At 41.4% G+C, this 27,139-nt stretch overlaps 1 protein-coding gene across 3 annotated transcripts in view; it reads right to left on the bottom strand.

The window, feature by feature from the left end:
- Nucleotides 1–27,139, bottom strand: part of FRMD3 (FERM domain containing 3) — a 301,850-nt gene that overhangs the window by 135,050 nt on the left and 139,661 nt on the right. For all 3 annotated transcript variants that reach the window (XM_045882301.2, XM_045882299.2, XM_054509194.2), the window contains exons 2-3: nt 17,216–17,320; nt 50–92 (exon numbers count right to left, since the gene is read on the bottom strand). In XM_045882301.2, the coding sequence (XP_045738257.1) occupies nt 50–92; nt 17,216–17,320 (148 nt within the window). The remainder of the gene's footprint in view (nt 1–49; nt 93–17,215; nt 17,321–27,139) is intronic.

The following is a 27,139-nucleotide window of genomic DNA, read 5'->3' on the forward strand; positions in this document are numbered from 1 at the left end:
TATCTTTGGACAGTTCATAGCAAAAGTGAAACCACAGATTGACACTTACATTTCATTTGCTTGGAGATGGACTTATTAGGCTCAAGCCAGTGCTAGGGAGAAAAAAAAAAAAAGAGAGAGAGATTATAGGTCAAATGGTTGAACCATGTGATGCATACTTAATAACTAAAAGAAATTTAATATAGTCTTTTTCCAAAGTACAGTCTTGGTTCCCATAAATATTTCCTCAAGGTTCCACCTTCTGAAGATCAATACAAACAATTCCATAATGAAAATACAACAGGCAAGGTTATAAATTACTGAGAATTAACAGAGTAGTATTTGAGTCCTACTAAGAGAGAAGAACTAGGGAGAGAACATGCACTTCAATGGGATATTCTCATGGCTCTAGTGGACCCTAGGTGATGGAGCTCCATTGCTCTGGGCAAGCCACAAATGGCTAAAGACTTGGACATCCACGACCTCAAAGAGTCACAGTCCAAGACAGCTTCAGCACCCCATCCCCCTGCCAGGTCGCCCCTGTCAGGTGAACAGTGGGCCAAGCCAGCATTAGCCCCATCACACAGAGGCAATTCTTCTTTTAGAGTAGGGAGGAACAAGTGATAAATATCTTACTTCAGAAGATTGAGATCATCTAGAAGAAAAACCAGCTCTATCACAAAACAAAGAAGCCCAAAGACCTGGGTAGCTCAAAATGGTGTTAGTGACAGGCATTCGAAGCAGATACATGCTGATCCCAGCAGCCAGCTCGCTCCACACTGTGAGTGGAGGTCATTCCAACATGTTGAGAGCCAGGCAGCTTTTAATATCCCTAACCACTGACGTCCCTGAAGCCACTTAGCGCATGTCAGGAAGCATCGCTCTATACACCTGCAGTTTATAAAGACAATAGGAGTGCCGTTGGTATCCATCAGGAGGTCAGAGAGCCCTCACTTACCGGGCACCCCTCACACTCAATACTAGAGAGGAAAGGAGGACGCTTACCATACCTTGAGGCTTATACTCCATTTGTGTCATCCAGTTAAGCCTCAGAGTTCCGTAGTGTCCCTACAGTTTGATATAAATGCATAACCAGAAAGTCGAAGAAGAGCTAGCCTATGATGAGTGCTTCCTAAATGCCAGGTGCTACTCTAAGCATTTCCATGGGCCATCACTACCACTCCACTTACAGATGAGAAATTAGGAGGCTCAGGACATTAGACAACTAGCCTAAGGTCACCCAGAGATTAAGTGGTGAAACCAGCGCACGGTGGGATTCCAGAGCACAGGCCCTTCACCTTGGCCATGTGGCCTCCCCAAAGATCAGTCTGCTCTAAAACATTATTCTCGACAAACATTCCTTCTTTCCCCAGGAGCTGAAAAATGGAATGGTCAAATCAAGAGTTTCCAATCCAGGGTGTCTGATCACTACAGTCTTCTAAAACAAGAATAGGGGTTTTTTTTAACCATGTCAATGTCATGAAGAGTTGGACAGAAAACCACACATTTACCTCTGATGTATTGCACAAATGGACACGGCAAGTTTCTTTGCTTCTGATCAAAATTAGGTCTGTTCATTTTGAGAACCTGGTTTTTCCTCCTTTTTTCATTTTTTTAATTGTGGTAACATACACATCAAATTCACCATCCTAACCTTTTTAAGTGTACAGTTCAGTGGTATTAAATGCATTCATAATGGTGTGCAACCATCACCACCATCCTTCTCCAAAGCACTTTCACCTTGTAAAACTGAAACTCTAGCCCTAATAAACAGTCACTCGGCCCACCCCTTTCTCCACGCCTTTGGAGACCATCATTCTACTTTTGGTTATCTCCTTCTAGTCAGAAGCAATGCTTGGCATTTACACAGTTATCACTGAACAGTGGAAAAACATATTGATTGGGCCACTTACTAGCTGTATAACCATGTACAAAATGTTTAACCTCGCTCTCAATTTCTGCAACTATCATATGGGAATAGCAGTAATACCTACTTGCACGGTTGTTGCAAGGATTTTAGAAGTTAATAAAAATAAACATGAGACACTTAAAATGCCTGGCATGTGAAAAATATCAATAAATGTTTGTTTGCTGATGCTGTTTTTACTTAATAAGTACAGTAGACCATTTAATTAGTAGACCATATCCCATGGAGGAGAATAATAAAAGGGGCCTCTGATGATTATTTTTTTAGAAATAGGATAATTTAGAACTAAGGCAAGAAAACAAATACCAACTGAGATCAATACCTACTGCTCTTGTCTCACAAAGGAGAATCACTAGTCATTTGGCCAATAAAGTCTGAAATGCATTTTCCGAATTCTCTTTGCTTGGCATCATTTGAACTCCTTAGCCCTTCTCTGCCTAACTTCAACCTGCCTTTCCTCCTCCTCTCTGCCTCCAGGGATGACAGGTACATTTCATTTTTATATGCCCATATCAGTTAGTTGGTAGCAATCTCCCAGGGCCATGAAGAAGGATCAAAGTCTCAGTGAGAATGAGTGCCATGATGGATTGGCTGTGTCTGCCATAGAGGGGTAGGGAACATGGAAGGTATGCCTGCAAAATATTTGCCATCTGTGCCCTAAGTAAGCTATTTACTCTAAATGAATGACTACTTTGTCCTACGAAATACACCCTGCAGTTTCTGATGGGTTCCGACCTTCCTCCTCCCCTTGGCCTATTCACACCCTACCCTTGCCTCTCAAACCTCATGTATTTGATGACATACATCTACAGTGTGACCACTACATACTTTTCTACCAGGACAACTATTCTTCTGCAGTGGGGATAGTCATGGGGTATAGAGCCCTAAGAAAAATAAGCCAGCATTAGTCATGTTTCAAGAGATTATAGTAAATCATTTCTTTGGACAGGGTCAAGCTCAGTTTGTGAGCATTTATTAAAATTTAAAACTCTGACTGGCCTATGGCCCCACAATTCCCTTATTCCCCAATTTGCCCACATGAACACAGAGGAACATAACAAGGATTCTCACTGCAAGATTATATTAAATTATAAAACATTGGACTATTAATGGCCATCATCAGGAAAATGGTAAATAATGTGTCATCTGTTCATATTCTAGAGGATTCTTCACTGTATTATAGGAGGTAGATCTTGATGGGTAACATGGTTAGATCTCTAAAAAAACACAGTGTGATGAAAAAAGTGAACTGCAAAATTTATAACTATGGCCACAGTTCTCAAATCATGCACTGAAGCGCCCCAGGGAAAAGGGGCCATTCTAGAAATCTGTCAGATACCCACTGTGCAAACTAGCAGCTCAAGGAAGTTCCCAGCTCTAACATTAGATCATGCTAGATTTCTTTTGATGTCATGCTTTTTGCAACGCTGGGTTTTTAGCGGTTGCTGTGATAAAAAGCAAGTACCATGCGAAAAGAGGTGTGCGAGGCAATGAGTATGGCAGTATCTATCTGATCTGGTCCTGGAATCTGAGGAGCCAGGGGCTGCCCGACAGGTGCCCACATCCTGTTCCCAGGTAATGGTGGTTAAGAATGAACTGGAGGGTGCCTGGGTGGCTCAGTTGGTTAAGCGACTGCCTTCGGCTCGGGTCACGATCCTGGAGTCCTGGGATCGAGTCCCACATCGGGCTCCCTGCTCAGCAGGGAGTCTGCTTCTCCCCCTGACCCTCCCCACTCTCATGCTCTATCTCATTCTCTCAAATAACTAAATAAAATCTTTAAAAAAAAAAAAAAGAATGAACTGGAAATACTATTTTCATGTAGGTCATGTTTTAAATGGCCACTAAGCTGTTAGGACATAAATACTAAGTTTGTTGTCCCTAACTCTTATTAGGTAGAGCACCATGAAATAAGTACTTTTGACCTAGGGCCCCATGAAATAATTACTAAGATACTAAGAGAGCCATAAATCAACAAAGTTTGGGAACCTCTGAGCTATGGTATCATATAATTAATGTGTTTTCTTTTTTAAGTAAAAAGTACAAAACACTACCCTATATTTTCAAAGAATACATAGTAAGCATCTAAATGTATTTTTAAAGATCTGAAATGATACACAATAAACATAGCAGGGAGAAAACAGGAATTTAGAAGTGTTACTCAAAGGAAACCATGACTTCTGTTTTATCTGTGATGTTTTAGCTTATACTTTTTACATGTATTCACCCATTACATGAATAATAAAATTCAATTTAAAAAAAAAGGAAGCTAAGTTCTACTCAGACGATAAAGGTGAATTTTTATGTAGTTTAGACTCAAGACAAAGAATTTTGTACATAACAGGCAGATGCCAAGTCCAGCTAAGCCACCAGCTCTGCGTTCAAATCCCAGTTCTGCCACTTACTAGTGATGTGACCTCCAGCATGTTTCTTCCTGTTTCCCCACTTACAGCATCACTGTGAGGTTTAAGTAGGTTAATGCATTAAAGCAGTCCTTAGAACAGAGCTTAGAGCCTAGTAAAAGCTCAGTAAACACCAGCTGTTCCTATCTTCTTTGCATTCACTCAGACACTCCCAAGTTGGTGCAATGGCCCCTCTTGGTGAGCCCACCTCTTTCCCTCTCTTCCTCTCACACTCCCATCCCATCTGCCTTCTGCTCTACATGAAAGGTAATTCTCCTCCCCTTTTTCCTTCTTCCTTTTAGAGTTGTGAGTTGGGCAATGAATTCAAGTCTGTACGACACCAACAACTCCTGCTGTTACTATATGTACAGATGGATTACACGCCGGTGAGAAAGAAACAACCAGGATGCTGTGTGCTTAGTAATTAGATCTGAGGCTCAGAACATTTACTGCATTGCTATTTTCCTTTCAATTGCTACTTGGAATATATGCTAGTTGTGTTTTTTGTTGTTGTTGTTTTGTGTTTTAAGTTTGTTTCCATACTGGAAATGGAAATTCCTTGAGAGAGGTAGAAAGAAAAGCCTGCCAACCAAATATCTAAATTTGTGGCTGGTTTACTATAGCTGAAACCTTCATTTTCTCAACTTTCATTTAGAATAGGAATTCCAAAGACTAAAGAAGCTAAAATCTGGGTGCCTGGGTGGCTCAGTCGTTAAGCGTCTGCCTTCGGCTCAGGTCATGATCCCAGGGTCCTGGAATCGAGTCCCGCATTGGGCTCCCTGCTCAGCGGGAAGCCTGCTTTTCCCTCTCCCACTCCCCCTGCTTGTGTTCTCTCTCTCACTGTGTCTCTCTCTGTCTCTGTCAAATAAATAATAATTTAAAAAATCTTAAAAAAAAAAAAAAAAAAAAAAAGCTAAAATCCAATCAGTGATTCTACCTAATGAGCTTAGGAAGTAAGATGAATCAGAGGATGCATGCCCTGATCTTTTTCTCCCTGTTATATTTATAACATGATCTGAAAGTATCAGGAAGGTGTCTGCAGAGAACCTGGCAGGGCTCTGCCCAATTCCCCCTGGATGCCCTTTTCCCCTTAGTTATATAGCAGCTTAATCATTTGGGGGAAGGCTGCCTCAGCTTACTGGAACCCAATGCAGGATGGAGAATGAGCCTCCCCCACTCACCTCTTAACTGTCAGGTTAAGAAGTGACAGGTGTGGGAGGATAAATACCTCTGCTCTCTCGCCCCTTGGCCAGGACAACTCTAAAGCAGGACCTACACTCTTGCAGAAATCCTCTGTGGCTTTCAGCCCAAGTTACCCTCTGTACAACTTTGCTCAACATCACACACTTGTGTGACCTCCTTCCCTTCCCTGCCCCAATCCCCCCAAGCTCCTGAAAGTCTTTTTCCTGGGAACATTTCCTAACAAAACTGGAATTTTTATCTCCAAATCCACTTCTGGGTACCAGAGCCAAGAAAGCCTCCCTAACTCCCCACCAAAAACTGCCCTCCCTCCATGGTATTTGAAACCCTTCCCTTGGAGGTTTTATTCCTTTTGCCGTGGGCTTGAACCCCAGTAACCTGTATATCCCCCTCTGGGAGGTCCCAATTTAACAGGGTTTTCAGTCTGGACAATCTAGCGTGACCATTTCAAGTCACTTCTTAGAACAAATTTATTTTGATTGATAGCAGCTGGAAGCAAAGAGGAGAAGGTGAATGAAGCCTCACAAAGAGGGTGCCGCTGACTAACCCCTCTATGCCCTGATTCCTTTCTCTGTGGTCTTGGGGGTGGGGCAGATTCCAGAACCCCTAAGATTCCGTCAGCTCTCACATTCCACATTGTATGAACCTGAAGTATGAGAACATTACCAACAATTGCTTCTTTTTAAATTTTGCTAGGCCCAGCTATACTTAGCCCTAAGAGATCATTTTTCTCGACCCCATCATAGAAATGGTGCATTTCATTTGTACTTTCCAATTTTGCCTTGTTTGGTGGGGGGGGAGGAAGGTGGGTGTGTGAGGTGGTGATTTGCAACTAAGTAGATTGATTTTTTAATTTGGCAGCTGCTGAGCCGGGGTTGGGCAGAGGGGAACACTCCCCAAAGTAAACAATATAACATACTTGGTTATCTTCAAATGTTGGGCTTCTTTTGAAATTGATTCAGCCTATGATTACAGAATAAATTACACACCTCTCTGTTATGTTTCTCAAAACCCTCGGTGCCCTAAACCAGAATAATCTATAGCCCAGAGAAATGTGTTAAATAATGAATGGGGCTTTAAACAATGAATACACCTCCCAGACAGGAGACAGCCTTTCCCCTCACAAGTAACCAGACCCACAATCTGATGAATTCCCATCCTAGCTCTGAAAAGATGGCCTGATTCTCACATCTCACCTGGACAAAGCCCCAGAGTAACTCCGTCTCCCTGCATTATCTAGCCAATTTATGCCATTTCTAGACCCTCTGGCCTCTACAGGGGAAAAAAAGAACACCATCCAAATGAATGCAACCTAACAGTGTTCTGGATCATCCAGTTAGAGCGAGGCCCTAGCTAGTTAGTTACCAGTAACCACTGCTTTTCACTCCAGTTTCAGTGAAATCTATAACCCAATGGCAACAACAGCAGAAATATCTATAGGCCAGGCACACTCCCAAGTTCTTGTCCTTCTGGCAGTCAACCCATGAAAGAAAACCTTCACTGTTTAGTGCAGTGTTTTTATTCCTTCAACCATAACTGCTCCTGCATTCTGGGTTCTTGGGGATAAGCAAAACAGAAGTAACAGCTGGGAGAAGAAACACCTAAGAAACAGAGGTGGAAACAGGAAGCCTAAGAAAGCATAAGCATCACTTTTTTTTTTTTCTGTAAAGGACCAGACTGTATAAATATTTAAGGTTTTGTGGCCCGTATGGTCTGTCAGGACTACTCAATTCTGCCACTGGAACACGAAAGCAGCCAGGGACAACACATAAGTGAATAGAAATAGCTGTGTCCCCATAAAATGTTATTTACTAAACCAATGGGGCCACCCTGACACCTGTGTGCCAAGCCATGCTCTACATCCAAGAAATCCTTAATGTACACTTAAAGATAAAACGAGTAGTCGTCTGAAAACGCAACAGAGGTTGTAAAAACACTAAGTGCTGTTCATTTTCAAATACACTAAGACACCAAAATGCAGTTATAGAAGAAATGATGGGATTCCCTCAAGTCTGTTACAAAGGAATTTACCACTATGTAACACTTGCTGTCAAGCCATAGAAATTTCATATCATCACAAAACTAGGTCAAAGATTGTCTAGCTGCCAGAACCACGAACCTTTCAAACTCTTTAAAGCCTGTAGCAGAAGATCCATTTCATGTTGATAATATGGACTAATGCACTTAAATAACCACCCTATGGCATAGTTATTATTATTATTATATTATTAATAGTGTCCCATTTTACAGATAAAGTAAATGAGGTTAAGGAGGCTGCTCAAAGTCCTACAACGAGCAAGATGCAAGGCCAGGATTTAACCTGATCTTCCTGGCATCTAAGCTCTTAGCACCTGAGCAATCACGTCCTTCATACTCCTTCCTTCTTGATGTTTGACACTCTCCTTACATTAAGTCTATGCTACCCTTGCTTCCAGAAGGTCTCTCTCGCCTCATTCTTTTCTTTCTGCTCTGTATGTTCCTGGTCATTTTCCTGTGCTGGTTTCACCTTCTGGACATCTTTTTTTTTTTTTTTTAAAAAAAGGATATTCTTTAGCTTTCAGTTTCTGCTCTTATTTTAGATTCTTTCCCTCAGCTCTGCAGTCTATGCTCAGGGCTTTATGGTTGTGAAAACCTCATGGGCTCCAAAATCTCCATCTGTGGCCTAAGCCTCTTCCTTAAGCTTCAGATGCATTTTCCCAGCCATAGACTGAACATCTCTACCTCAACATCTCATAGGTATCCCAAACTCAACATATCCGAAACTTACCGCTTCTCCCCAAAACCCTTTTTGTACAGTTCATTTGGTAAGTGGTTCCACCTGTACTTGGAGCCCAAAGAGGCCCTGTATGAAGCCCAAACACCCAGCTGGACAGGCCATGTGGAGAGGTCCTGAAACCACAGGCTGAGCGAGGGGGCCCCCAAGACCCATCTTCCAGCCGTCTCATCAAGGTTCCAGGCATATGAATGAAAACCTCTGGGACCCTCTGAGCACTGCCCCCACCCCCAAAATAGACCAGCCACTAGCTGAATACCACTGAGGGAGCCCAGTCAACACCACGTGGAACAGAAGAATCCCCTCGCTGAGCCCTGCTCGAGTATCTGAGCCAAAAAATCCTGGCATATGATAAAATTGTGTTCCTTTAAGCCCCGGAGTGTTTGAGGAAATTTGTTACACAGCAATATATAACTAGAACTCTTACTCCTTATGAACTGAATGTTTGTCCCCAGCACCCACCAAATTCACATGTTGAAGCCCTGCCCCACAATGTGATAGTATTTGGAAGTGGGACCTTTGAAGGTAATACGGTTTAGAAGAAGTCATGAGGGTGGAACCCCATGATGGGATTAGTGTCCTTATAAGATAAGGAAGAGAGACCAGAGCACCCACATGCTCTCCCTCTCCCCCCACCATGTATGGACACAGGGAGAAGGCAGCCCTCTGCAAGCCCGGAAGAGAGTTCTCACCAGGAACCAACTCTGTCGGCATCTTGAACTTGAACTTCCCAGCTTCTAGAACTGTGAGAATTAAGTGTCCTGCATAAGCAGGTGTTTTCCTATAGCAGCCCAAGCTGACTAAGACACTCCTCATTATCACTCTCCATGGATAGAACACAGTTACAATTGAACCTTTAAACGACATTTGCTTGAGCATGCATGAAAAAGAAAAGTCTGCTCTGTCAATCCTTATCAATACTGCTTTTATGTCTCCAAGTTATACATCATCTTTACATTCTAGTCTTCTTCTCAGCTTGTCTCTAGAGCTCTTTGACACTTCCAAACCTGATCTCCTGTCAGCTCTGATGTCCTTGCCTGCTGGAAGCCTCCAGTGAGTGCTTCTCTGTCTAATCATGGAACTTAAACCTTATCAATCTAAGTAATTCCTGCCCTCATCTGAACCAAGCCCAGGAGCTTGCTACCACCAAGGAGGAAGACTGTCTTACCCTTGATATCTTCCTGCTTTTTCCCTAACTCAAATAAGGATAAAATGGCATTTTTCACCACACTTATTCCTATGTCTGTCTATTGGCCCAAACAAGATAACCAGTTCATGTGCTTGCTCCTCCCTCCACTAAAATTAGGACATCCCAGTTACCCAAGTGACTTAAAGATTGCACCCTGTCATTATCAGGCATCCTCATCCCTTCCAAGGAAAGGAAATCAGGTCTAGACAGCCAATTATGAGCAATCATTTCAGTTAAACACCAAGTTCTGCTTTCTGCTGAAGGAATATGACAATTTCCCCAAATCTGTCAAGTTAATACCTTGGGCCACAATTGAACCACAAAATATCCAGTGTTAAAGCTGTTAAGATACTGTTGTGTTCCTTGTAATTTGAGTACTCTAAGTCCTTTCCCATAAAGCCAAGTTACTTGTCCATACCTCCTCCCCAAACAGGCATCCAAGTAGTCTTGATTTTTAATACCCCTGGAACTTTAAAAACAAAAGTGGACTCATTAAGCAGACAAACTCATGACCAGTGACCTAAAGAAGCAGTACAATCCTTCTCTCCAGTGTAGGGCTGTCCTAAATCTTAGGTACCACTCTTGATCTTAGGTACAGCATCTGTGAAGCAATTGTCCCCAAGAGCAGGAAGCAGCCTTTCAAAGGCAGGAGCAGCTGGTGGGACATAATGCTTTCTGGCTTCCTGACACCAGCCCCAGAGTGAAACCTAAAATCATTGTGATTCTTTTTTATTCCATTCCATGTCCTCCCCAAAGGTACCTCTAGAAAAAGCAAACTGCTCTAACATAGAAAAGGTCTTTTCCCATTATTAATAAAACTCACTGATAGGTTCACTAGTTCTTTCTGGCTACCAACATAAAACCCAGGGCTGTAATTCTATCTGGGGAAAGGAGGCATCAGGGTTCAGCATGTCCTTGCATTTATGATTTTCCAGGTCAGACTCTCAGAAAGTGGTCCAGTGGCCACATGACATACAATGCCCAAACACAAGGGTGTTTGAGGCGATTGCCACAGAGGGGATGATTTCCAAAGCGAATTTGTCTTTGGGTAGGAGTCAGATGGTCCTTAAGTTAGAAAAGTCAATGATACTGATGTAGGTAGGTTAAATAGATGCTTAGAAATAGGGAAGTTAAAATCAAAAGCACTGGGTCCAATCTGCCTGTAGACACCTACAATATAGTCCTGATATAATTCCTCCTCTAACTGGGCTGTCTGGGGGTTTGAGGGTGGGGAGAGTACCTCCTCACTTCTAAGGCACAGGGGGTGACTTCCCCTTAGCTGGGTTTGGGAAAGGGGAAAAGGCAGAAGGGAAATCCAGGAGAGTGGACATCCTAAACCATCATAGAAAACAGAATTAGGAGAGGTGCCTGGCTAGCTCAGTCAGAAGAGCGTAGGCTTCTTGATCTCAGGGTTGTGAGTTCGATCCCCACATTGGGTAGAAATTACTAAAAAACAAAAATAAATAAACTTAAAAATAAATAAAATAGAATTATGAAATCCAGCTCATTATTCCAAAACCTCATCTTCCCAAAGAGAAGTTACCCAAACATCTGAGAAGCAGTGGAAAGAATATGTTACATTTAAGAAAAAATACCTGGACTTAAGCAAGTATTACCTTTATCTTCTGGAATTATCCCTTCTGAGACTTCTAAACTTATAGTCCGAGCTTTCTCTTTCAGTAAAATGAGAGGAATACTACCCAGCCTTTCCCTAATCTCAGGCACGAAGATTATATGAGTTCTTAAGAATATGGTAGAAACTCGCACGAAGCCGAGCGGCCCAGGTCTCCAGCTGGGCCCCTTTTCCAGCTGGGCCCCAGCATGGCTGCCCCCAGGGCTGCAGGTCGGGAAGACTCCGCATTCTTGTTTCCCTGACAGCCCCGGCTCCTGTGCTCTCCTTCCTCTCCCGAGGCCACTCCAGCAGACACGTTTGCCAAGGCCATTCAGGTCAAGTCCAACACAGCCATCAAGGAGTCGGACAGGAGAAAGCTTTGGGCTGATGTGACCACTGCTTTCCCCACTCTTGGAACAGATCAGGTCTCTGCCTTAGTGCCTGGAAAGGAAGAGCTCAACATTGTGAAGTTGTATGCTCACAGAAGGGATGCAGTGACTGTGTGGTGGTAACCCCATCCTATCTGAACTGGGGAAAAATCTATATCCAACAGTATACACCTTGTGGTCCTATCCTGACCTTCTCCCAACGTTCACAACATGGCCTTTGGTGCTCGAAAAACTGGTCGGGGGAGCAGGTCCTGCTGAGATAATTTACGAAAATATTCTTCGTGTCAAAAGATAGTTGTTTAGGGAAATCCAGGGGGCCCACAGCAAGAAAATAACTAGCCTCTTTACTTAGGAAAAGGAAAAACATACAGGCAATATAATCCATAACTAAATGATTGACAATTTCAGGACTGGAATGGTTCATTCTGACTAACTGAACTGTTTCTCTAGCTACTTCTGACTGTTAGAGCTGCAGGCTTTAAAGAATTGTTCACCTGCAGATGCTCATAGAGGTCTATCAGAATACATTTAGGTTCTGTATAAACTATATAGAGTAAGGAAAACATTCGAAGAATTTTGAAAAGCAATACATTTAGCCCATTTAATAAAACTGGAATAATATTATAACTACACCAGGTAAAGAAATATTTTAAAATGAGAAAAGTGCTGCCTGTACTTAGAAGGAGCACAGGAAATAGTTTAATTCCTTCCATTTCCAAAGGTGGATTTATTTTTATAATTACACTGATAGTTTTAATTTTGCTTCAAAATGTAACATATTTGACACTTAATATTACACACTAATATAAGACAGTATGTGTATCTTTGTGTTACTAAGAATATTTTCACATTTTATATCTCTCCCACTTTGTTTCAGCCAACTCAAAGCAATAAAACATTTTTCAGTGTTAAAAAAAAAAAAAAGAATATGGTAGAAACTCGAGGGGATTTTTACTGACCAGTGTTCAATCTGCCCCTCCCTACATCAAATTTTAAAACTAATGGATATTCTGAACCCTTGCCACTAAAATAACAAAAGATCGTCATCATTTACTAACTCAGTCCTCATCACTCTCAGAGCATATGGGGCATGAGACATCTTGTCAAACATATGCTGTTCCAAATGTAATAGTGCTAAATATTTAATATTCCACAATGGTTTTCTGCAAGTCAAGTTGTGAAAAGTTGTAGGCAAACCACCAACTCCCACAGCAAAGGTAAGTTCCACTTCAGCTTTTCTAACTAAATTTTCTGTTGATTAGCTCTCTATCCAAATAATCCATCAGTTTTAGTTTCCACTGAGAAAAAGTACACGACCTGGTAAAACTACCAATGCTGGTCAATTCATCTCTGCTTAAAACTCCCATATTAGCACGTCTTTGTGCCTCTGAGCCCATTCTTCTAATTACCCAAGGCTCACACCTGTCTCCCCAAAGATCATAACAATGGCCATCCTGCCTTTAAAAGCAGTTTTGAACATTTCTAGATTTTAGACTTCCTAACCATGGTTGAATTTCTTCATATGATTGCCTCACCTAGACCAAACCAATGCATAATAATTATAAGACTCACAATAAAAATAACATAGCATGTACTCGGTATATACCGTTTGTTAAACTTTATCTTGAATTCCCATATCAACCCTACAGGTAGGTACCGTTATCTGTTTTAACCATCAGGACAGGTACTCAGAAAGGCTCAATAACTTGGTCAAGATCACACAGCTTACTGACCAGCAGAGGTGGGATTTAATGCACATCTTTTTGAGTACAAAGTCCATGCGGTTTCGTGTAGTAACTACTCTGCAACCCAAGTGAAAGCTACACTCCCACTGAATCCTCAGAATCAAAAGTCTAGAAAAGGCTATGATGCAGTGTGGAAAATGATTCAAGCAACCCTGTAAGCAATTTAGTGGATACATCAGATAAGACCGTTTTGAGTGAGGCCCACATTTCTTCCACTAATCTACTACCCAAATCTAGATATTAAAAATTAAGCTCAACCAAGTCAAAATATAAAGAACAATGAAGCACATCAACCTAAACACTTTTTAACTTAAATAATTTTAGACAGATGACTAAGGTATAAATATAACCACCCTCTCCCCTTAATGTTAGCATCTTCCGTAACCACAGTACAATTATTGAAATTAAGAAACTAATACTAACACAATGTTATTAACTGAATTACAGACTTAATCTGGAGTGTACCAGTTTTCCCACTGTCAGACTTTTCTCTGTTCCAGAATCCAATCCAGAATCCCACATGGCCTTAGTTGATGTGTCTCTCTAATCTATGAGAGTTCCACAGTCTTTCCTTGTCTTTCAGGACTTCAGTACTTTTGAAGAATATAGTTAAGTTGTTTTGGAGAATGTCTCTCACTTCAGGCTCTCCTACATTTCCTCAAGATTTGAATGAAGTGCAGCATTATTGGGAAGAATACCACAGGGACGACGTGCCCTCCTCAGTGCAGGATCATCAGGGGGTACATGATATTGGAATGTCTTCTCCCTGGTGATAACCTTGATGGCTTGGTTAAAGTGGTGCCTGCCAGGTTTCGCCACTATAAAGTTAGTCTTTCTCCCTTTGTAATCAAAAGATATGGGGGGCGGGGAGGAGTACTTTGAGACTATACAGATATCTTGTTTCTCCTCAAACTTCTGTCCACTAATTTTAGCATTCATCACAATCATTGTGTACAATCATCTCTCATTCCTTCTACACTTAACTGGAATTCATCTGTAAGGAAGAGCTCTCTCTTCTCCCCCTTTTATTTATTTATTCAATTACTTATATCCATATGGCTCATGGATATTTCACTTTATGGACTATAATCCAATGCTATTGTTATTTCTTTTTTGTCCCTCTAATTTTCCATTTTTGGCCACTGGCAGTTCTTTCAGGTTGGTTCTGTGTCATTCTAGTGACCTTTTATCTTCTGAGCGGTTCCTTACTTTCTGGCATGACAACATGCTCCAGGCTCATCTTGTGATGTCCCTGACTCTGCCCTAGAATCAGACATGTTTTCAAGGAGCCCTTGTTCCTTTTATTAGGAAAGGATATTTAGAAACCAAGATCTAGGGGGTAGGTGTGCTCACTGCTACTGTAGGGTCATTGATTCTAGGCCATCTCAGAAAACAGAACCGGGAACTATATACGTACACATACTAGCCCACATGCACACATGCACGTCTATATTTCAGTGTCTATGTCTAAATTTTTTGAAAAACCACGAGTTCATACCAACATCTGATTCCAATTCTAAAGACTTCTCTTAATAGGTTATCTTCCCAATGAGTCAAAAGAAATAAAAACAGCTTATGCATTAAAGTGGTTTCCAGATATTATCTAGGCTAAGGGTCAGCAAACTATGGCTCGTTGCCTATTTATAAAATACTTTCATTGGAAAAAAAGTTTTATTAGAACACAGCTACGTCCATTAATTTAGGTATAGTCTATGGCCGCTTTCCACTAGAATAAAATAATTGAAAAATTATGACAGAGGTTGTATGGGTCACAAAGTGAAAATATTTTTTATCTGGTCCTTTATGGAAAAGGTCTACAAATCCCTGGTCTAGGTTAGGTTTCAAATTTTCACTTGGGAGATGGGTGGAAAGAATGTGGGTTCAGATATCATCCTTCCACCATTAATTACTAGCCATGTAGCCTTAGACAAGCCACTGACCCTCTGTACCTCGGTTTTCCCCTTCCTTACAGTGTTGTAGAGAAGACTAGAGACCATGACAGAATTCCTGGCATATGACAGATGCTCAACTAATGGTAGCTAGAATTACTTCTGAAGGTTGCTTGTTTAGAGTTTAGGATGGGATTTTGCACAAAAAGAATCTATATTCAGTGGTGGTTAGTTGACTATATTAGTCATCTAACAGAGTCTGTTTGACCCACAGGGAACTCAATACTCCCTCCATCACTTACTAGCTGTGAGACCTTGGGCAGATATCTATGAACCTGTTTCTCTCTCCAAAAAAAGGGTAATATCTTCATAAGCCACAAGAAGCTGTATCTATGAATATCTTTATGCCATGGTCCCCAACATCAGCCTGAAGACCAAAGCTGGGATGGCTGCATCAAAAGTAGAATCAGGATGTGCTAAAATACATGTTCCTGGTCCTAGCCCCAAGGATTCTGATTCAGGAGGTCCAGAAGAGGGTCTACGCTCAGCATTGTTAGTAAGCCCCTGAGGTGATTTTATTGCAGGGCCAGGTCTGGGAACAACTGTTAACAGTAGAAAATGTCACATGAATCCCCTCTGTGACCTCATGTCAGTCCTACATCCTCACTAGTATCCTGCTACCTCCCTCTCACTCAGGTAAATGTTTGGCCCATTAGAGAGTTCCTGCAAGTGCTATAGGAAAGCAAAATCTCTTTCTGAGCCACCACATGGTATGTGTTTAGAGAAGATTAGGTCCTACTGGACTCTAAAAGCTAAGTACGATTCCCCAGCTTTCAGAACAAAATCTAATCTGTTCCTTAAACAGCCTGCTCCTTTACAAGAATACACTCGGTAAGCCTCTCCTCATTGTATTGGATTAGTAAATATGAAACTAAGAACCAAGTGGAACTGTGGAGAGGGAAGAGGGGAGAGAAAGATGACCAGGGACACCAACAGGAGGAAGACAAATTAAAGAAGGCAGAGTGGACTTGTCCCCCCCATCCCAGACCACCCACAGCTGACCCTTTCACACACACACTGCCCTGCTTGGCCATGGGAAAGGCTAATAAGGAGAGATCAGAGCAGGTACAGGGCATCCTAATCCATAGTTGGGACCCACAGCAGGGTTACAGGAATGGGAAACCCCAGGTGGTGGGAGCTGGGATGGAGATTCCTGGGACCTTTAGATGTGAGGGACATATATCACTGAATCCAACATATGTCATGAATATATATATATATACATATACGTACACACACACATACACACACACATACACACACATACACACACATACACACACATACACACACATATACATACATATACATACATATATATATATGCTGGTACAGTACCCAACTCAAAAGGCAAGACTCCTCTGCTCACTCTTACAAAAATCAACAGATACCAACAAGGGCAGGTATATCCAGGAACAAGGATATAATGGGGGCTGTCAAATTTACCAGTGTTCAAAGAGCAGCTTTCAAACTATCCTAACCCTTCATCTGCCAAGAGCTTTTTTTTTTTAATTGAAATGAAATTCACATAAGAAAATTAACCATTTTAAAGTGTACAATTGGTATTTAAGACATTCACAATGTCATATAAGCACCACCTATATCAAGTTCCAAACATTTTCATGACCTGAGAAGAAAACTTTGTACCTATTAAGCAGTCTCTCCTGTTCCCCTTTCTACCAATAGTTTTATAGTGAGAGGTGGATTTTCTCCACAATGAGATTTTATGTAGTCACTGTTTGAGCCCACTGTTTGTCAAAGCTTCTCAAAGACACAGGAACTGAGTGGGAGCAGCTTTCTGGAAAGGTCTCAGGTAAATTTTCCCTTCTCCTGCCCTACCCAGTCCAGTGGGAACAGTGCCAAACTCTTACAAACATACACACGCACGCACACACACACACACACACACACACACACCCTGGGCCAGTCATTTTCAAGTGGTCAATGACCATGAGAACAAGAATACATCTTGATTGGTCTGATAGGAACCTCTTTGGTCACCCACAGTGTGAGCCACTCCCCCAAATGGATCCAGACAGAGGTTGGCTCTTACCCGCTGCTTCTCTGGGTCCACATAACGAATGCCAAAATAGTCCTTCTCCAGCAAGCTGTAGTAGTTGCAGATGTGGTCAATAAGAAACTGCCCTTTGGTCTCCCTCTGCAAAAGAAGCACATTTAAGTTTCAGCCAGAGCTCATCTTGTACATTCATGTCTAAAATGTGCCCCATTCACCCCATAGGTCTGCATTTAGAGAAATGGATTAGCTCACTCCAGTCCCTGGAGCAGAGACTTCTAAACTCTTAACTACAATCCACAGTGAGAAATACATTTTTACCCTGTGAACCATTACACACACACACACACACACACACAGCCAAAGGAACACTAAAAAGAGAGCCAAAGAGACACCAAACAACACCCTGCATAGATGCAGTGTATTCTAATATGTTCTATTTTATTCTGTTATGGGCCATTTAACTTTTCTAAAGCTATTTATGATTCAGAACACTGATTTAACAACTCAATACCTAGTGGAGAACCACCATTCACAAACCCACATATAATTCCACATACAGTGCACCTGAATGTTTGCCGTAATTGCTCCACAGGTATTCACTCACTCAGTCTTCATAACGATCCTATGAGGAAGGTCCCCAATACATCTAAAGAAACAGAAGCACCGAGCCTCGGTGGCCTGCCCAAAGTCACACAAGCTGTAGCATTTGACCCAGGCCACCTGGCTATAGAATCAGGGCTCCTACCACACTATTTTGTCTCCCAGAGACTAGTGAGTGCACTGCAACTCAGCTAGAAGGCCCAATCTGGATGCTATGGGACTACAGTGAATGGTGTTAGACGGAACACCCTGCCCCCCACTGGGAAAGGTGGAAAACCTGCAGCTTTGGGCCTCAAAGCCAGGGCATCACATCCTTAAAGGATGTGGAGATGGTGGGGGTGGGGGGATGACAGACTGGGATAGGCCCAGGTGACCTTAGGCAAACTCCCCAGCTGTTTCACATGGGTAAAATGAGTCGGTTAGATTATTTTTCCTTCTAAAATTCTGTGAGAGATTTGTCAGCCAAATCTGATTAAGATGAATACCATTACTACAAAACCCTGTTAATAGCAAGGACTCTTCCAAGCCTTCATCAAGATATGTGATAAGATTAATTTCTGCTTCAATCAAAGTTGCTGACAGACCCATGGAATATTTTAGGGGTAGAATGTGACATATAAAAGTAAATGAAGAAATTAGAGACACTAAGTGAGCCACTCCTCCAATCCACTAAAAATATTTTCGGAAGAGGAGTTTGATCTATGTTACATGATTATCTTTTCATTAGAAACTACTAACATCAGCTCAGACAGTTGATGAAAAAGCCACTCACTGGCCTGGGATGTACTGCACTGAATAAAGGATGGGGGCATATAAACACATATTGTGATATGAAGCCCCGATTCTCCTGAAATCACATTGAGTTTAATTTTGAATAAACTTTGAGCCTTTACTTCCTTTACTGAAACCATCTAATGTAGCTCAAAAGGGACAAAACATCAAAATGGAATTTGTTTTCAGATTTCTCTAATTGTTTTTAACCCTGGAAGGTCAAATGACGAGCTGTATCTGATGCCCACGATATAATCAATGGATTTAGTTCCTTTTACAGATTTACTCTCTAATGCATCCACAGTTAAGAGGCTGCTGGAGAATCAAATCACTGAACATAACATGTGAGTCTGTCAGTCTGTGACTGGATTGCCAAGCTCTCTGCATTAGGATTTACTATGTTGGACTGTCCCCACCATATGCGAGACACACAAGATATGTGGGTCAAAGCAATGCTTTGTAATGATGTGGGAGTGAGCAGAACTTGATTGTGCCTGACAGCTAGCATTTTGCCCTGAAAATGTACTTAAAAGCACAGCAAAGATTTTTTTTAAAAATGATTAAACACATCAACCAATACATACAACTCTCTCATATTACATAAGACCCTTGAGAAAAGGAAACGCCACTGTAGACATTGTGTTGAGCGGAATACACAAGTGGGGATGAAACAGAAATCAGTATCTTCCACAAAAGCAGGTGAGGCCAGTTCCCATGCTTCCAGGCCACCAGGCCCCTGCTCCTAAAAGCTCTGCCCACAGACCAGCAATACCGCAGAGCAGTGGCCTCAGCCTCACCCAGGAGGGAGCTTGTTGCAAACACAGAATCTCGGGCACAGCTCCAGACCAACTGAACCTAATTTGCATTTCAGCAAGATAGCCTGGTAATTCACATGTTCATTCATTTTGAGAAGCATGGGTCTAGGGGAATTTCCCCCATGTGTGAGAAGTGCAAACACTGTACCTGGTTGCAGACGTCACTGGGGCGGGGGGGGGGGGGGAGCCCATTTTCCCCATGGAGAATTGTCTATACCTCAACTCACAAAAATGAAAGTGTTTCCTAATCTCAGGAACAAAAATGGTCCCTGCGCCTAGGGGCTGCCAGCCAGCCTCGTCATCTTCAGATGCTCTGTGTCGCTGCTTCTTGCCAAGAAAGCCAGCTTACAGCCTCACGTTCTGCTCTGCCTGGAAATCTGGACCAAGTTCTTAAGGCATTTAACTACCTATTATCACTTCTGTGCACGAAGCCCAGTTCTTACGTTAAATAAAAGACCACCCGGGCCCAGGCCCAAGGGTCAGAAGAGCTCATTCAGGGTCAGGTATGTGAGGGCGTCCAGCCGCCAGTTCCACACACCTCATGGCAGGGGAGGGCCTTGGGGTGAACACTAGGTCTGTTCCCAACTCCCACTCCTGGAACTCTGTTGAACTGACTCAAATCCTCCACTTGCTTCCTCCTGAGCTTCCTGAGAGTAGAAGCCACTGTTCACCACCCTGCCTGGCACACTGGAAGTTATGGAGTGAATAAACAAGGAACTGCTTTTTCTCATAGAAAACCTGGGGTCTGGGAACAGACAGTGAGCCTTTGGAAGACACTAAAGTCCCAGGGGAGATGGAGATTCCACAAACATAGTGGAATTAGCCAACTTTCACCCAAATCCTTCAATGTCTATGTGGAGACATAGTTATCAAAGATTTCAAGTATAGGGACTTCAATTTTTAATGTCAAATTTTTTATTCTCCCACAAGACAACAGTTGTCCTTTCAATACTGACTGAATGGGGGAGGGGGATTCAAACAGTTAATATAAATTCTTTAGAGCTATTACCTAAGTCATGTTTTATCACAAAAGTAGCACATAAGAAAAACATTAGGACATAAGTGTGTGATCTGTGCCTCAAGAAAGTGCCTTAAGTATAGACTTTGGATGCTGTCTCTAAATGAGGTTATGTAGTAGGTCTCAGAAATCCACTGACAGCATTGAACAAAGAATGTGTTCACCACACATGTTTAAACGTATGTCCCAATACTATTGGTCCTCACCACCTAGAACACACTATGGATTGATTTACAAATACTGTACTAAAATATCGTGAATACAATTTTTTCAACTGTAGTTTTTTTAATGTGTTAAAAATCTAAACCAATGCTAGTCAAAATATGGTCTATAGACTGTGAGGGAATGTCAACACTTTGTTACCGGTCTTCCATGAAACAAGTGTGGAAATTAAGAGTATTCTATTTTCACTGGGTGTGTTTTGGGAAGGGAGATTTGTTTTGTTTTTTTAAACACATATTAGTCCAAAACAGATTGAGGGAACAAAATCTAGTACTGGTCTCTCACCATCAAGAGTTCGAGATGGTCAGATCTAAACCACCACCAGGTTCTGGGTGCTTTGGGGATTTCATTACTCTAGGAGCCTCAACTATGTAAAGGGGACTGGGTCCTCTTGCAACCTTCTCTGCCCATTTTCTGATAATTATTGGTGTGTGTGTGTGCATGTGCATGTGTGTGTGTATCCCTGAATTTCTTACAATAACCACATTTTCTCAGGGCCTTCTCCCATAGGTTGGAAAAGAACCTAATTTTTATAATCACAAACCAGCTTACTTTTCAAAAAACCTATCTCTCCTCCCCACCCTAAAGTATGTACCAGAAAGAAAGAAGAGGCCACCATGTTAGAGTTCTGTTTCCACCACTTACTACTTGGCTGACCTTAAGCAAGTCATGAAATCTGATACATTTCTTCTAGTAAAAGAAATAATGGGGAGGGGGAGAAAGATGGTGGAAGAGTAGGAGACCTAAATTTCATCTGGTCCCAGGAATGCAGCTAGATAGGTATCAAACCATTCTGAACACCTACAAACTCAATAGGAGATTGAAGAAAAGAGTAGCAGCAACTCTCTGAACAGAAAAGCGACCACTTTCTGGAAGGTCTCTTCTGATTTGTTTAGTACATATTTTTCTGGGGTCATTGTTACCCTGTTAGCATTTTGTTCTCTCATTCATCTGTTCTCTGGACAAAATGACAAGACAGAAAAACTCACCTCAGAAAAATGAACAAGAGTCAGTACCGACTGCCAGGGACCTAATCAATATGGACATTAGTAAGATGTCAGAACTAGAGTTCAGAATGATGATTATAAAGATACTAGCTGGGCTTGAAAAAAGCATGGAAGATACTAGAGAAACCCTTTCTGGAGAAATAAAGGAACTAAAAATCGAAATAAAGGCTATTAATGAAGTGCAATCAAAAATGGAGGCTCTAACTGCTAAGATAAATGAGGCAGAAGAGAGAATTAGTGATATAGAAGACCAAATGATAGAAAATAAAGAAGCTGAGAAAAAGAGAAACAACTACTGGATCACGAGGGCAGAATTCGAGAGATAAGTGATAACATAAGATGAAACAATATTAGAATAATTGGGATCCCAGAAGAAGAAGGAGAGGGGCAGAAGGTATATTGGGGCAAATTATAGCAGAGAACTTCCCTAATTTGGGGAAGGAGACAGGCATCAAAATCCAGGAAGCACAGAGAACACCCCTCAAAAATCAATAAAAATAGGTCAACACCCCAACATCTAATAGTAAAACTTACGAGTCTCAGGGACAAAGAAAAAATCCTGAAAGCAGCTCGGGACAAGAGGTCTGCAAACTACAATGGTAAAAATATTAGATTGGCAGCAGACCTATCCACAGAGACCTGGCAGGCCAGAAAGGACTGGCATGCTATATTCAGAGCACTAAATGAGAAAAATATGCAGCAAAGAATACTATATCCAGCTAGGCTGTCATTGAAAATAGAAGGAGAGGGCGCCTGGGTGGCTCAGATGGTTAAGCGTCTGCCTTCGGCTCGGGTCATGATCCCAGGGTCCTGGGATTGAGTCCCACATTGGGCTCCCGGCTCAGCGGGGAGCCTGCTTCTCCCTCTGACCCTCTCCCCTCTCATGCTGTTTCTCTCTAGCTCGCTCTCTAAAAAATAAATAAATAAAATCTTAAAAAAAAAAGAAAATAGGAGATAAAAAGCTTCCAGGACAAACAAAACCTAAAAGAATTTGCAAACACGAAATCAGCCCTACAAGAAATATTGAAAGGGGTCCTCTAAGCAAAGAGAGAGCTTAAAAGTATTATAGACCAGAAAGGAACAGAGACAATATACAGTAACTTACAGGCAATACAAAGGCACTAAATTCATATCTTTCAATAGTTATCCTAAATGTAAATGGGCTAAATACCCCAATCAAAAGACACAAGCTATCAGATTGGACAAAAAACAAGACGCATTGATATGCTGTCTGCAAGACACTCATTTTAGACCCAAAGACACCTCCAGATTTAAAGTGAGGGGGTGGAAAACCATTTACCATGCTAATGGACACCAAAAGAAAGCTGGGGTGGCACTCCTTATATCACAAAAATTAGATTTTAAGCCAAAGACTGTAATAAGAGATGAGGAAGGACACTATATCATACTTAAAGGGTCTATCCAACAAGAAGATCTAACAATTGTAAATATCTATGCCCCTAACATGGGAGCAGCCAATTATATAAGCCAATTAATAAAAAAAAGCAAAGAAACACATTGACAACAATACAATAATAGTGGGGGACTTTAACACCCCCCTCACTGAAATGGACAGATTGTCTAATCAAAAGATCAACAAGGAAATAAAGACTTTAAATGACACATTGGACTAAATGGACTTCACAGACATATTCAGAACATTCCATCCCAAAGCAATAGAACACACATTCTTCTCTAGTGCCCATGGAACATTCTCCAGAATAGATCACATCCTAGATCACATCCTAGGTCACAAATCAGGTCTCAACTGGTACCAAAAGATTGGGATCATTCCCTGCATATTTTCAGACCACAGTGCTTTGAAACTAGAACTCAGTCACAAGAAGAAAGTCAGAAAGAACTCAAATACATGGAGGCTAAAGAGCATCCTACTGAAGAATGAATGGGTCAACCAGGAAATTAAAGAAGAATTTAAAAAATACATGGAAACCAATGAAAATGAAAACACAACTATTCAAATCTTTGCGATGCAGCAAAGGCAGTTCTAAGAGGAAAGTATATAGCAATACAAGCCTTTCTCAAGAAACAAGAAAGGTCTCAAATACACAACCTAACCCTACACCTAAAGGAACTGGAGAAAGAACAGCAAATAAAGCCTAAACCCAGCAGGAGAAGAGAAATAATAAAGATCAGAGCAGAAATCAATGAAAGAGAAACCAAAAGAACAGTAGAACAGATCAACGAAACTAGGAGGTGGTTCTTTGAAAGAATTAATAAAATTGATAAGTCCCTGGCCAGACTTATCAAAAAGAAAGGAGAAATGACCCAAATAAAATCATGAAAGAGGAGAGATCACAACCAACACCAAAGGAATACAAACAATTTTAAGAGTTTATTATGAACAATTATATGCCAGCAAATTAGGTAATCTGGAAGAAATGGATGCATTCCCAGAGATGTATCAACTACCAAACCTGAACCAGGAAGAAACAGAAAACCTGAACAGACCCATAATCAGCAAGGAAATTGAAGCAGTAATAAAAAATCTCCCAACAAACAAGAGCCCAGGGCCAGATGGCTTCCCAGGGGAATTCTACCAAACATTTAAAGAATTAATACCTATTCTTCTGAAACTGTTCCCAAAAAATAGAAATGGAAGGAAAACTTCCAAACTCATTTTATGAGGCCAGCATTACCTTGATCCCAAAATCAGACAAAGAGATCCCATCAAAAAGGAGAATTGCAGACCAATATCCCTGATGAACATGGATGCAAAAATTCTCACCAAAATGCTAGCCAAAAGGATCCAACAGTACATTGAAAGGATTATTCACCACGACCAAGTGGGATTTATCCCTGGGCTGCAAGGTTGGTTCAATATCCGCAAATCAATCAATGTGATACAATACATTAATAAAAGAAAGAACAAGAACATATGATCCTCTCAGGCGCCTGGGTGGCTCAGTTGGTTAAGTGACTGCCTTCGGCTCAGGTCATGATCCTGGAGTCCCGGGATCGAGTCCCACATCGGGCTCCCTGCTCGGCAGGGGGTCTGCTTCTCCCTCTGCCCTCTTCCCTCTCGTGCTCTCTCTCATTCTCTCCCTCTCAAATAAATAAATAAAATCTTTAAAAAAAAAAAAAAAAGAACATATGATCCTCTCAATAGATGCAGAAAAAGCATTTGACAAAGTAAAGCATCCTTTCTTGATTAAAACTCTTCAGAGTGTAGGGATAGAGGGTACATACCTCAATATCATAAAAGCCATCTATGAAAAACCTACAGCGAAGATCATTCTCAGTGAGGAAAAACTGAAAGCTTTCCCCCTAAGGTCAGGAACACAGCAGGGATGTCCACTATCACCACTGCTATTCAACATAGTATTACAAGTCCTAGCCACAGCAATCAGACAACAACAAGAAATAAAAGGCATCTGAATCTGCAAAGAAGAAGTCAAACTCTCACTCTTTGCAGATGATATGATATTTATGTGGAAAACCCCAAAGACTCCACCCCAAAACTGCTAGAACTCATACAGGAATTCAGTAAAGTGGCAGGATATAAAATCAATGCACAGAAGTCAGTGGCATTCCTATACACCAACAACAAGGCAGAAGAAATTAAGGAGTCAATCCCATTAACAATTGCACCCAAAACCATAAGATACCTAGGAATAAATCTAACCAATGAGGCAAAGAATCTGTACTCAGAAAACTATAAAATACTCATGAAAGACATTGAGGAAGACACAAAGAAATGGAAAAACATTCCATGCTCATGGATTGGAAGACCAAATATTGTGAAGATGTCAATGCTACCTAGAGCAATCTACACATTTAATGCAATCCCTGTCAAAATACCATCCACTTTTTTCAAAGAAATGGAACAAATAATCCTAAAATTTGTATGGAACCAGAAAAGACCCCGAATAGCCAGAGGAATGTTGAAAAAGAAAAACAAAGCTGGTGGCATCACAATTCCGGACTTCAAGCTCTATCACAAAGCTGTCATCATCAAGACAGTATGGTACTGGCACAAAAACAGACACATAGATCAATGGAACAGAATAGAGAGCCCAGAAATGGACCCTCAACTCTATGGTCAACTAATCTTCGACAAAGCAGGAAAGAATGTCCAATGGAAAAAAAGACCGTCTCTTCAACAAATGGTGTTGGGAAAATTGGATAGCCACATGCAGAAGAATGAAACTGGACCATTTCCTTACACCACACACAAAAATAGACTCCAAATGGTTGAAAGACCTAAATGGGAGACAGGAGTCCATCAAAATCCTAAAGGAGAACACAGGCAGCAACCTCTTCCCAGAAACATCCCCAAAGGCAAGGGAAGCAAGGGCAAAAATGAACTATTGGGACTTCATCATGATAAAAAGCTTTTGCACAGCAAAGGAAACAGTCAACAAAACCAAGAGACAACCGACAAAATGGGAGAAGATATTTGCAAATGACATATCAGATAAAGGGCTAGTATCCAAATCTATAAAGAACTTACCATACTCAACACCCAAAGAACAAAGAATCCAATCAAGAAATGGGCAGAAGACATGAAGACATTTCTGCAAAGAAGACATCCAAATGGCCAACAGACACAAAGTGCTCAACATCGCTTGGCATCAGGGAAATCCAAATCAAAACCTCAATGAGATACCACCTCACACCAGTCAGAATGGCTCAAATTAACAAGTCAGGAAATGACAGATGTTGGTGAGGATGCAGAGAAAGGGGAACCCTCCTACACTGTTGGTGGGAATGCAAGCTGGTGCAGCCACTCTGGAAAACAGTATGGAGGGTCCTCAAAAAGTTGAAAATAGAGCTACCATATGACCCAGCAATTGCACTACTGGGTATTTACCCCAAAGATAACAAATGTAGTGATCTGAAGGGGTACGTGCACCCTGATGTGTACAGCAGCAATGTCCACAATAGCCAAACTATGGAAAGAGCCAAGATGTGCATCAACAGATGAACAGATAAAGATGTGGTATATATATATACAATGGAATATTATGCAACCATCAAAAAAAAAACCCGAAATCTTGCCATTTGCAATGACGTGGATGGAACTAGATGGTATTATGCTAAGCGAAATAAGTCAGTCAGAGAAAGACATGTATCATATGATCTCACTGATATGAGGAATTCTTAATCTCAGGAAACAAACTGAGGGTTGCTGGAGTGGTGGGGATTGGGAGGGATGGGGTGGCTGGATGATAGACATCGGGGAGGGTATGTGCTATGGTGAGCTCTGTGAATTGTGTAAGACTGATGAATCACAGATCTGTACCTCTGAAACAAATAATACATTATATGTTTAAAAAAAAAAAAGATAGTAGGAAGGGAAAAATGAAGGGGGGAAATCGGAAGGGGATACGAACCATGAGAGACTATGGACTCTGAGACACAAACTGAGGGTTCTAGAGGGCAGGGGGGTGGGGGGATGGGTTAGCCTGGTGATGGGTATTAAAGAGGGCATGTATTGAATGGAGCACTGCGTGTTAAATGCAAACATGAATCATGGAACATTACATCAAAAACTAATGATGTAAGG

The sequence above is a fragment of the Mirounga angustirostris genome, unplaced genomic scaffold, assembly GCF_029215605.1.
Source record: "Mirounga angustirostris isolate CCGP_5_RB_7025 unplaced genomic scaffold, mMirAng1.0.hap1 SCAF_15, whole genome shotgun sequence".
In the NCBI taxonomy this organism is placed as follows: Eukaryota; Metazoa; Chordata; class Mammalia; order Carnivora; family Phocidae; genus Mirounga; species Mirounga angustirostris.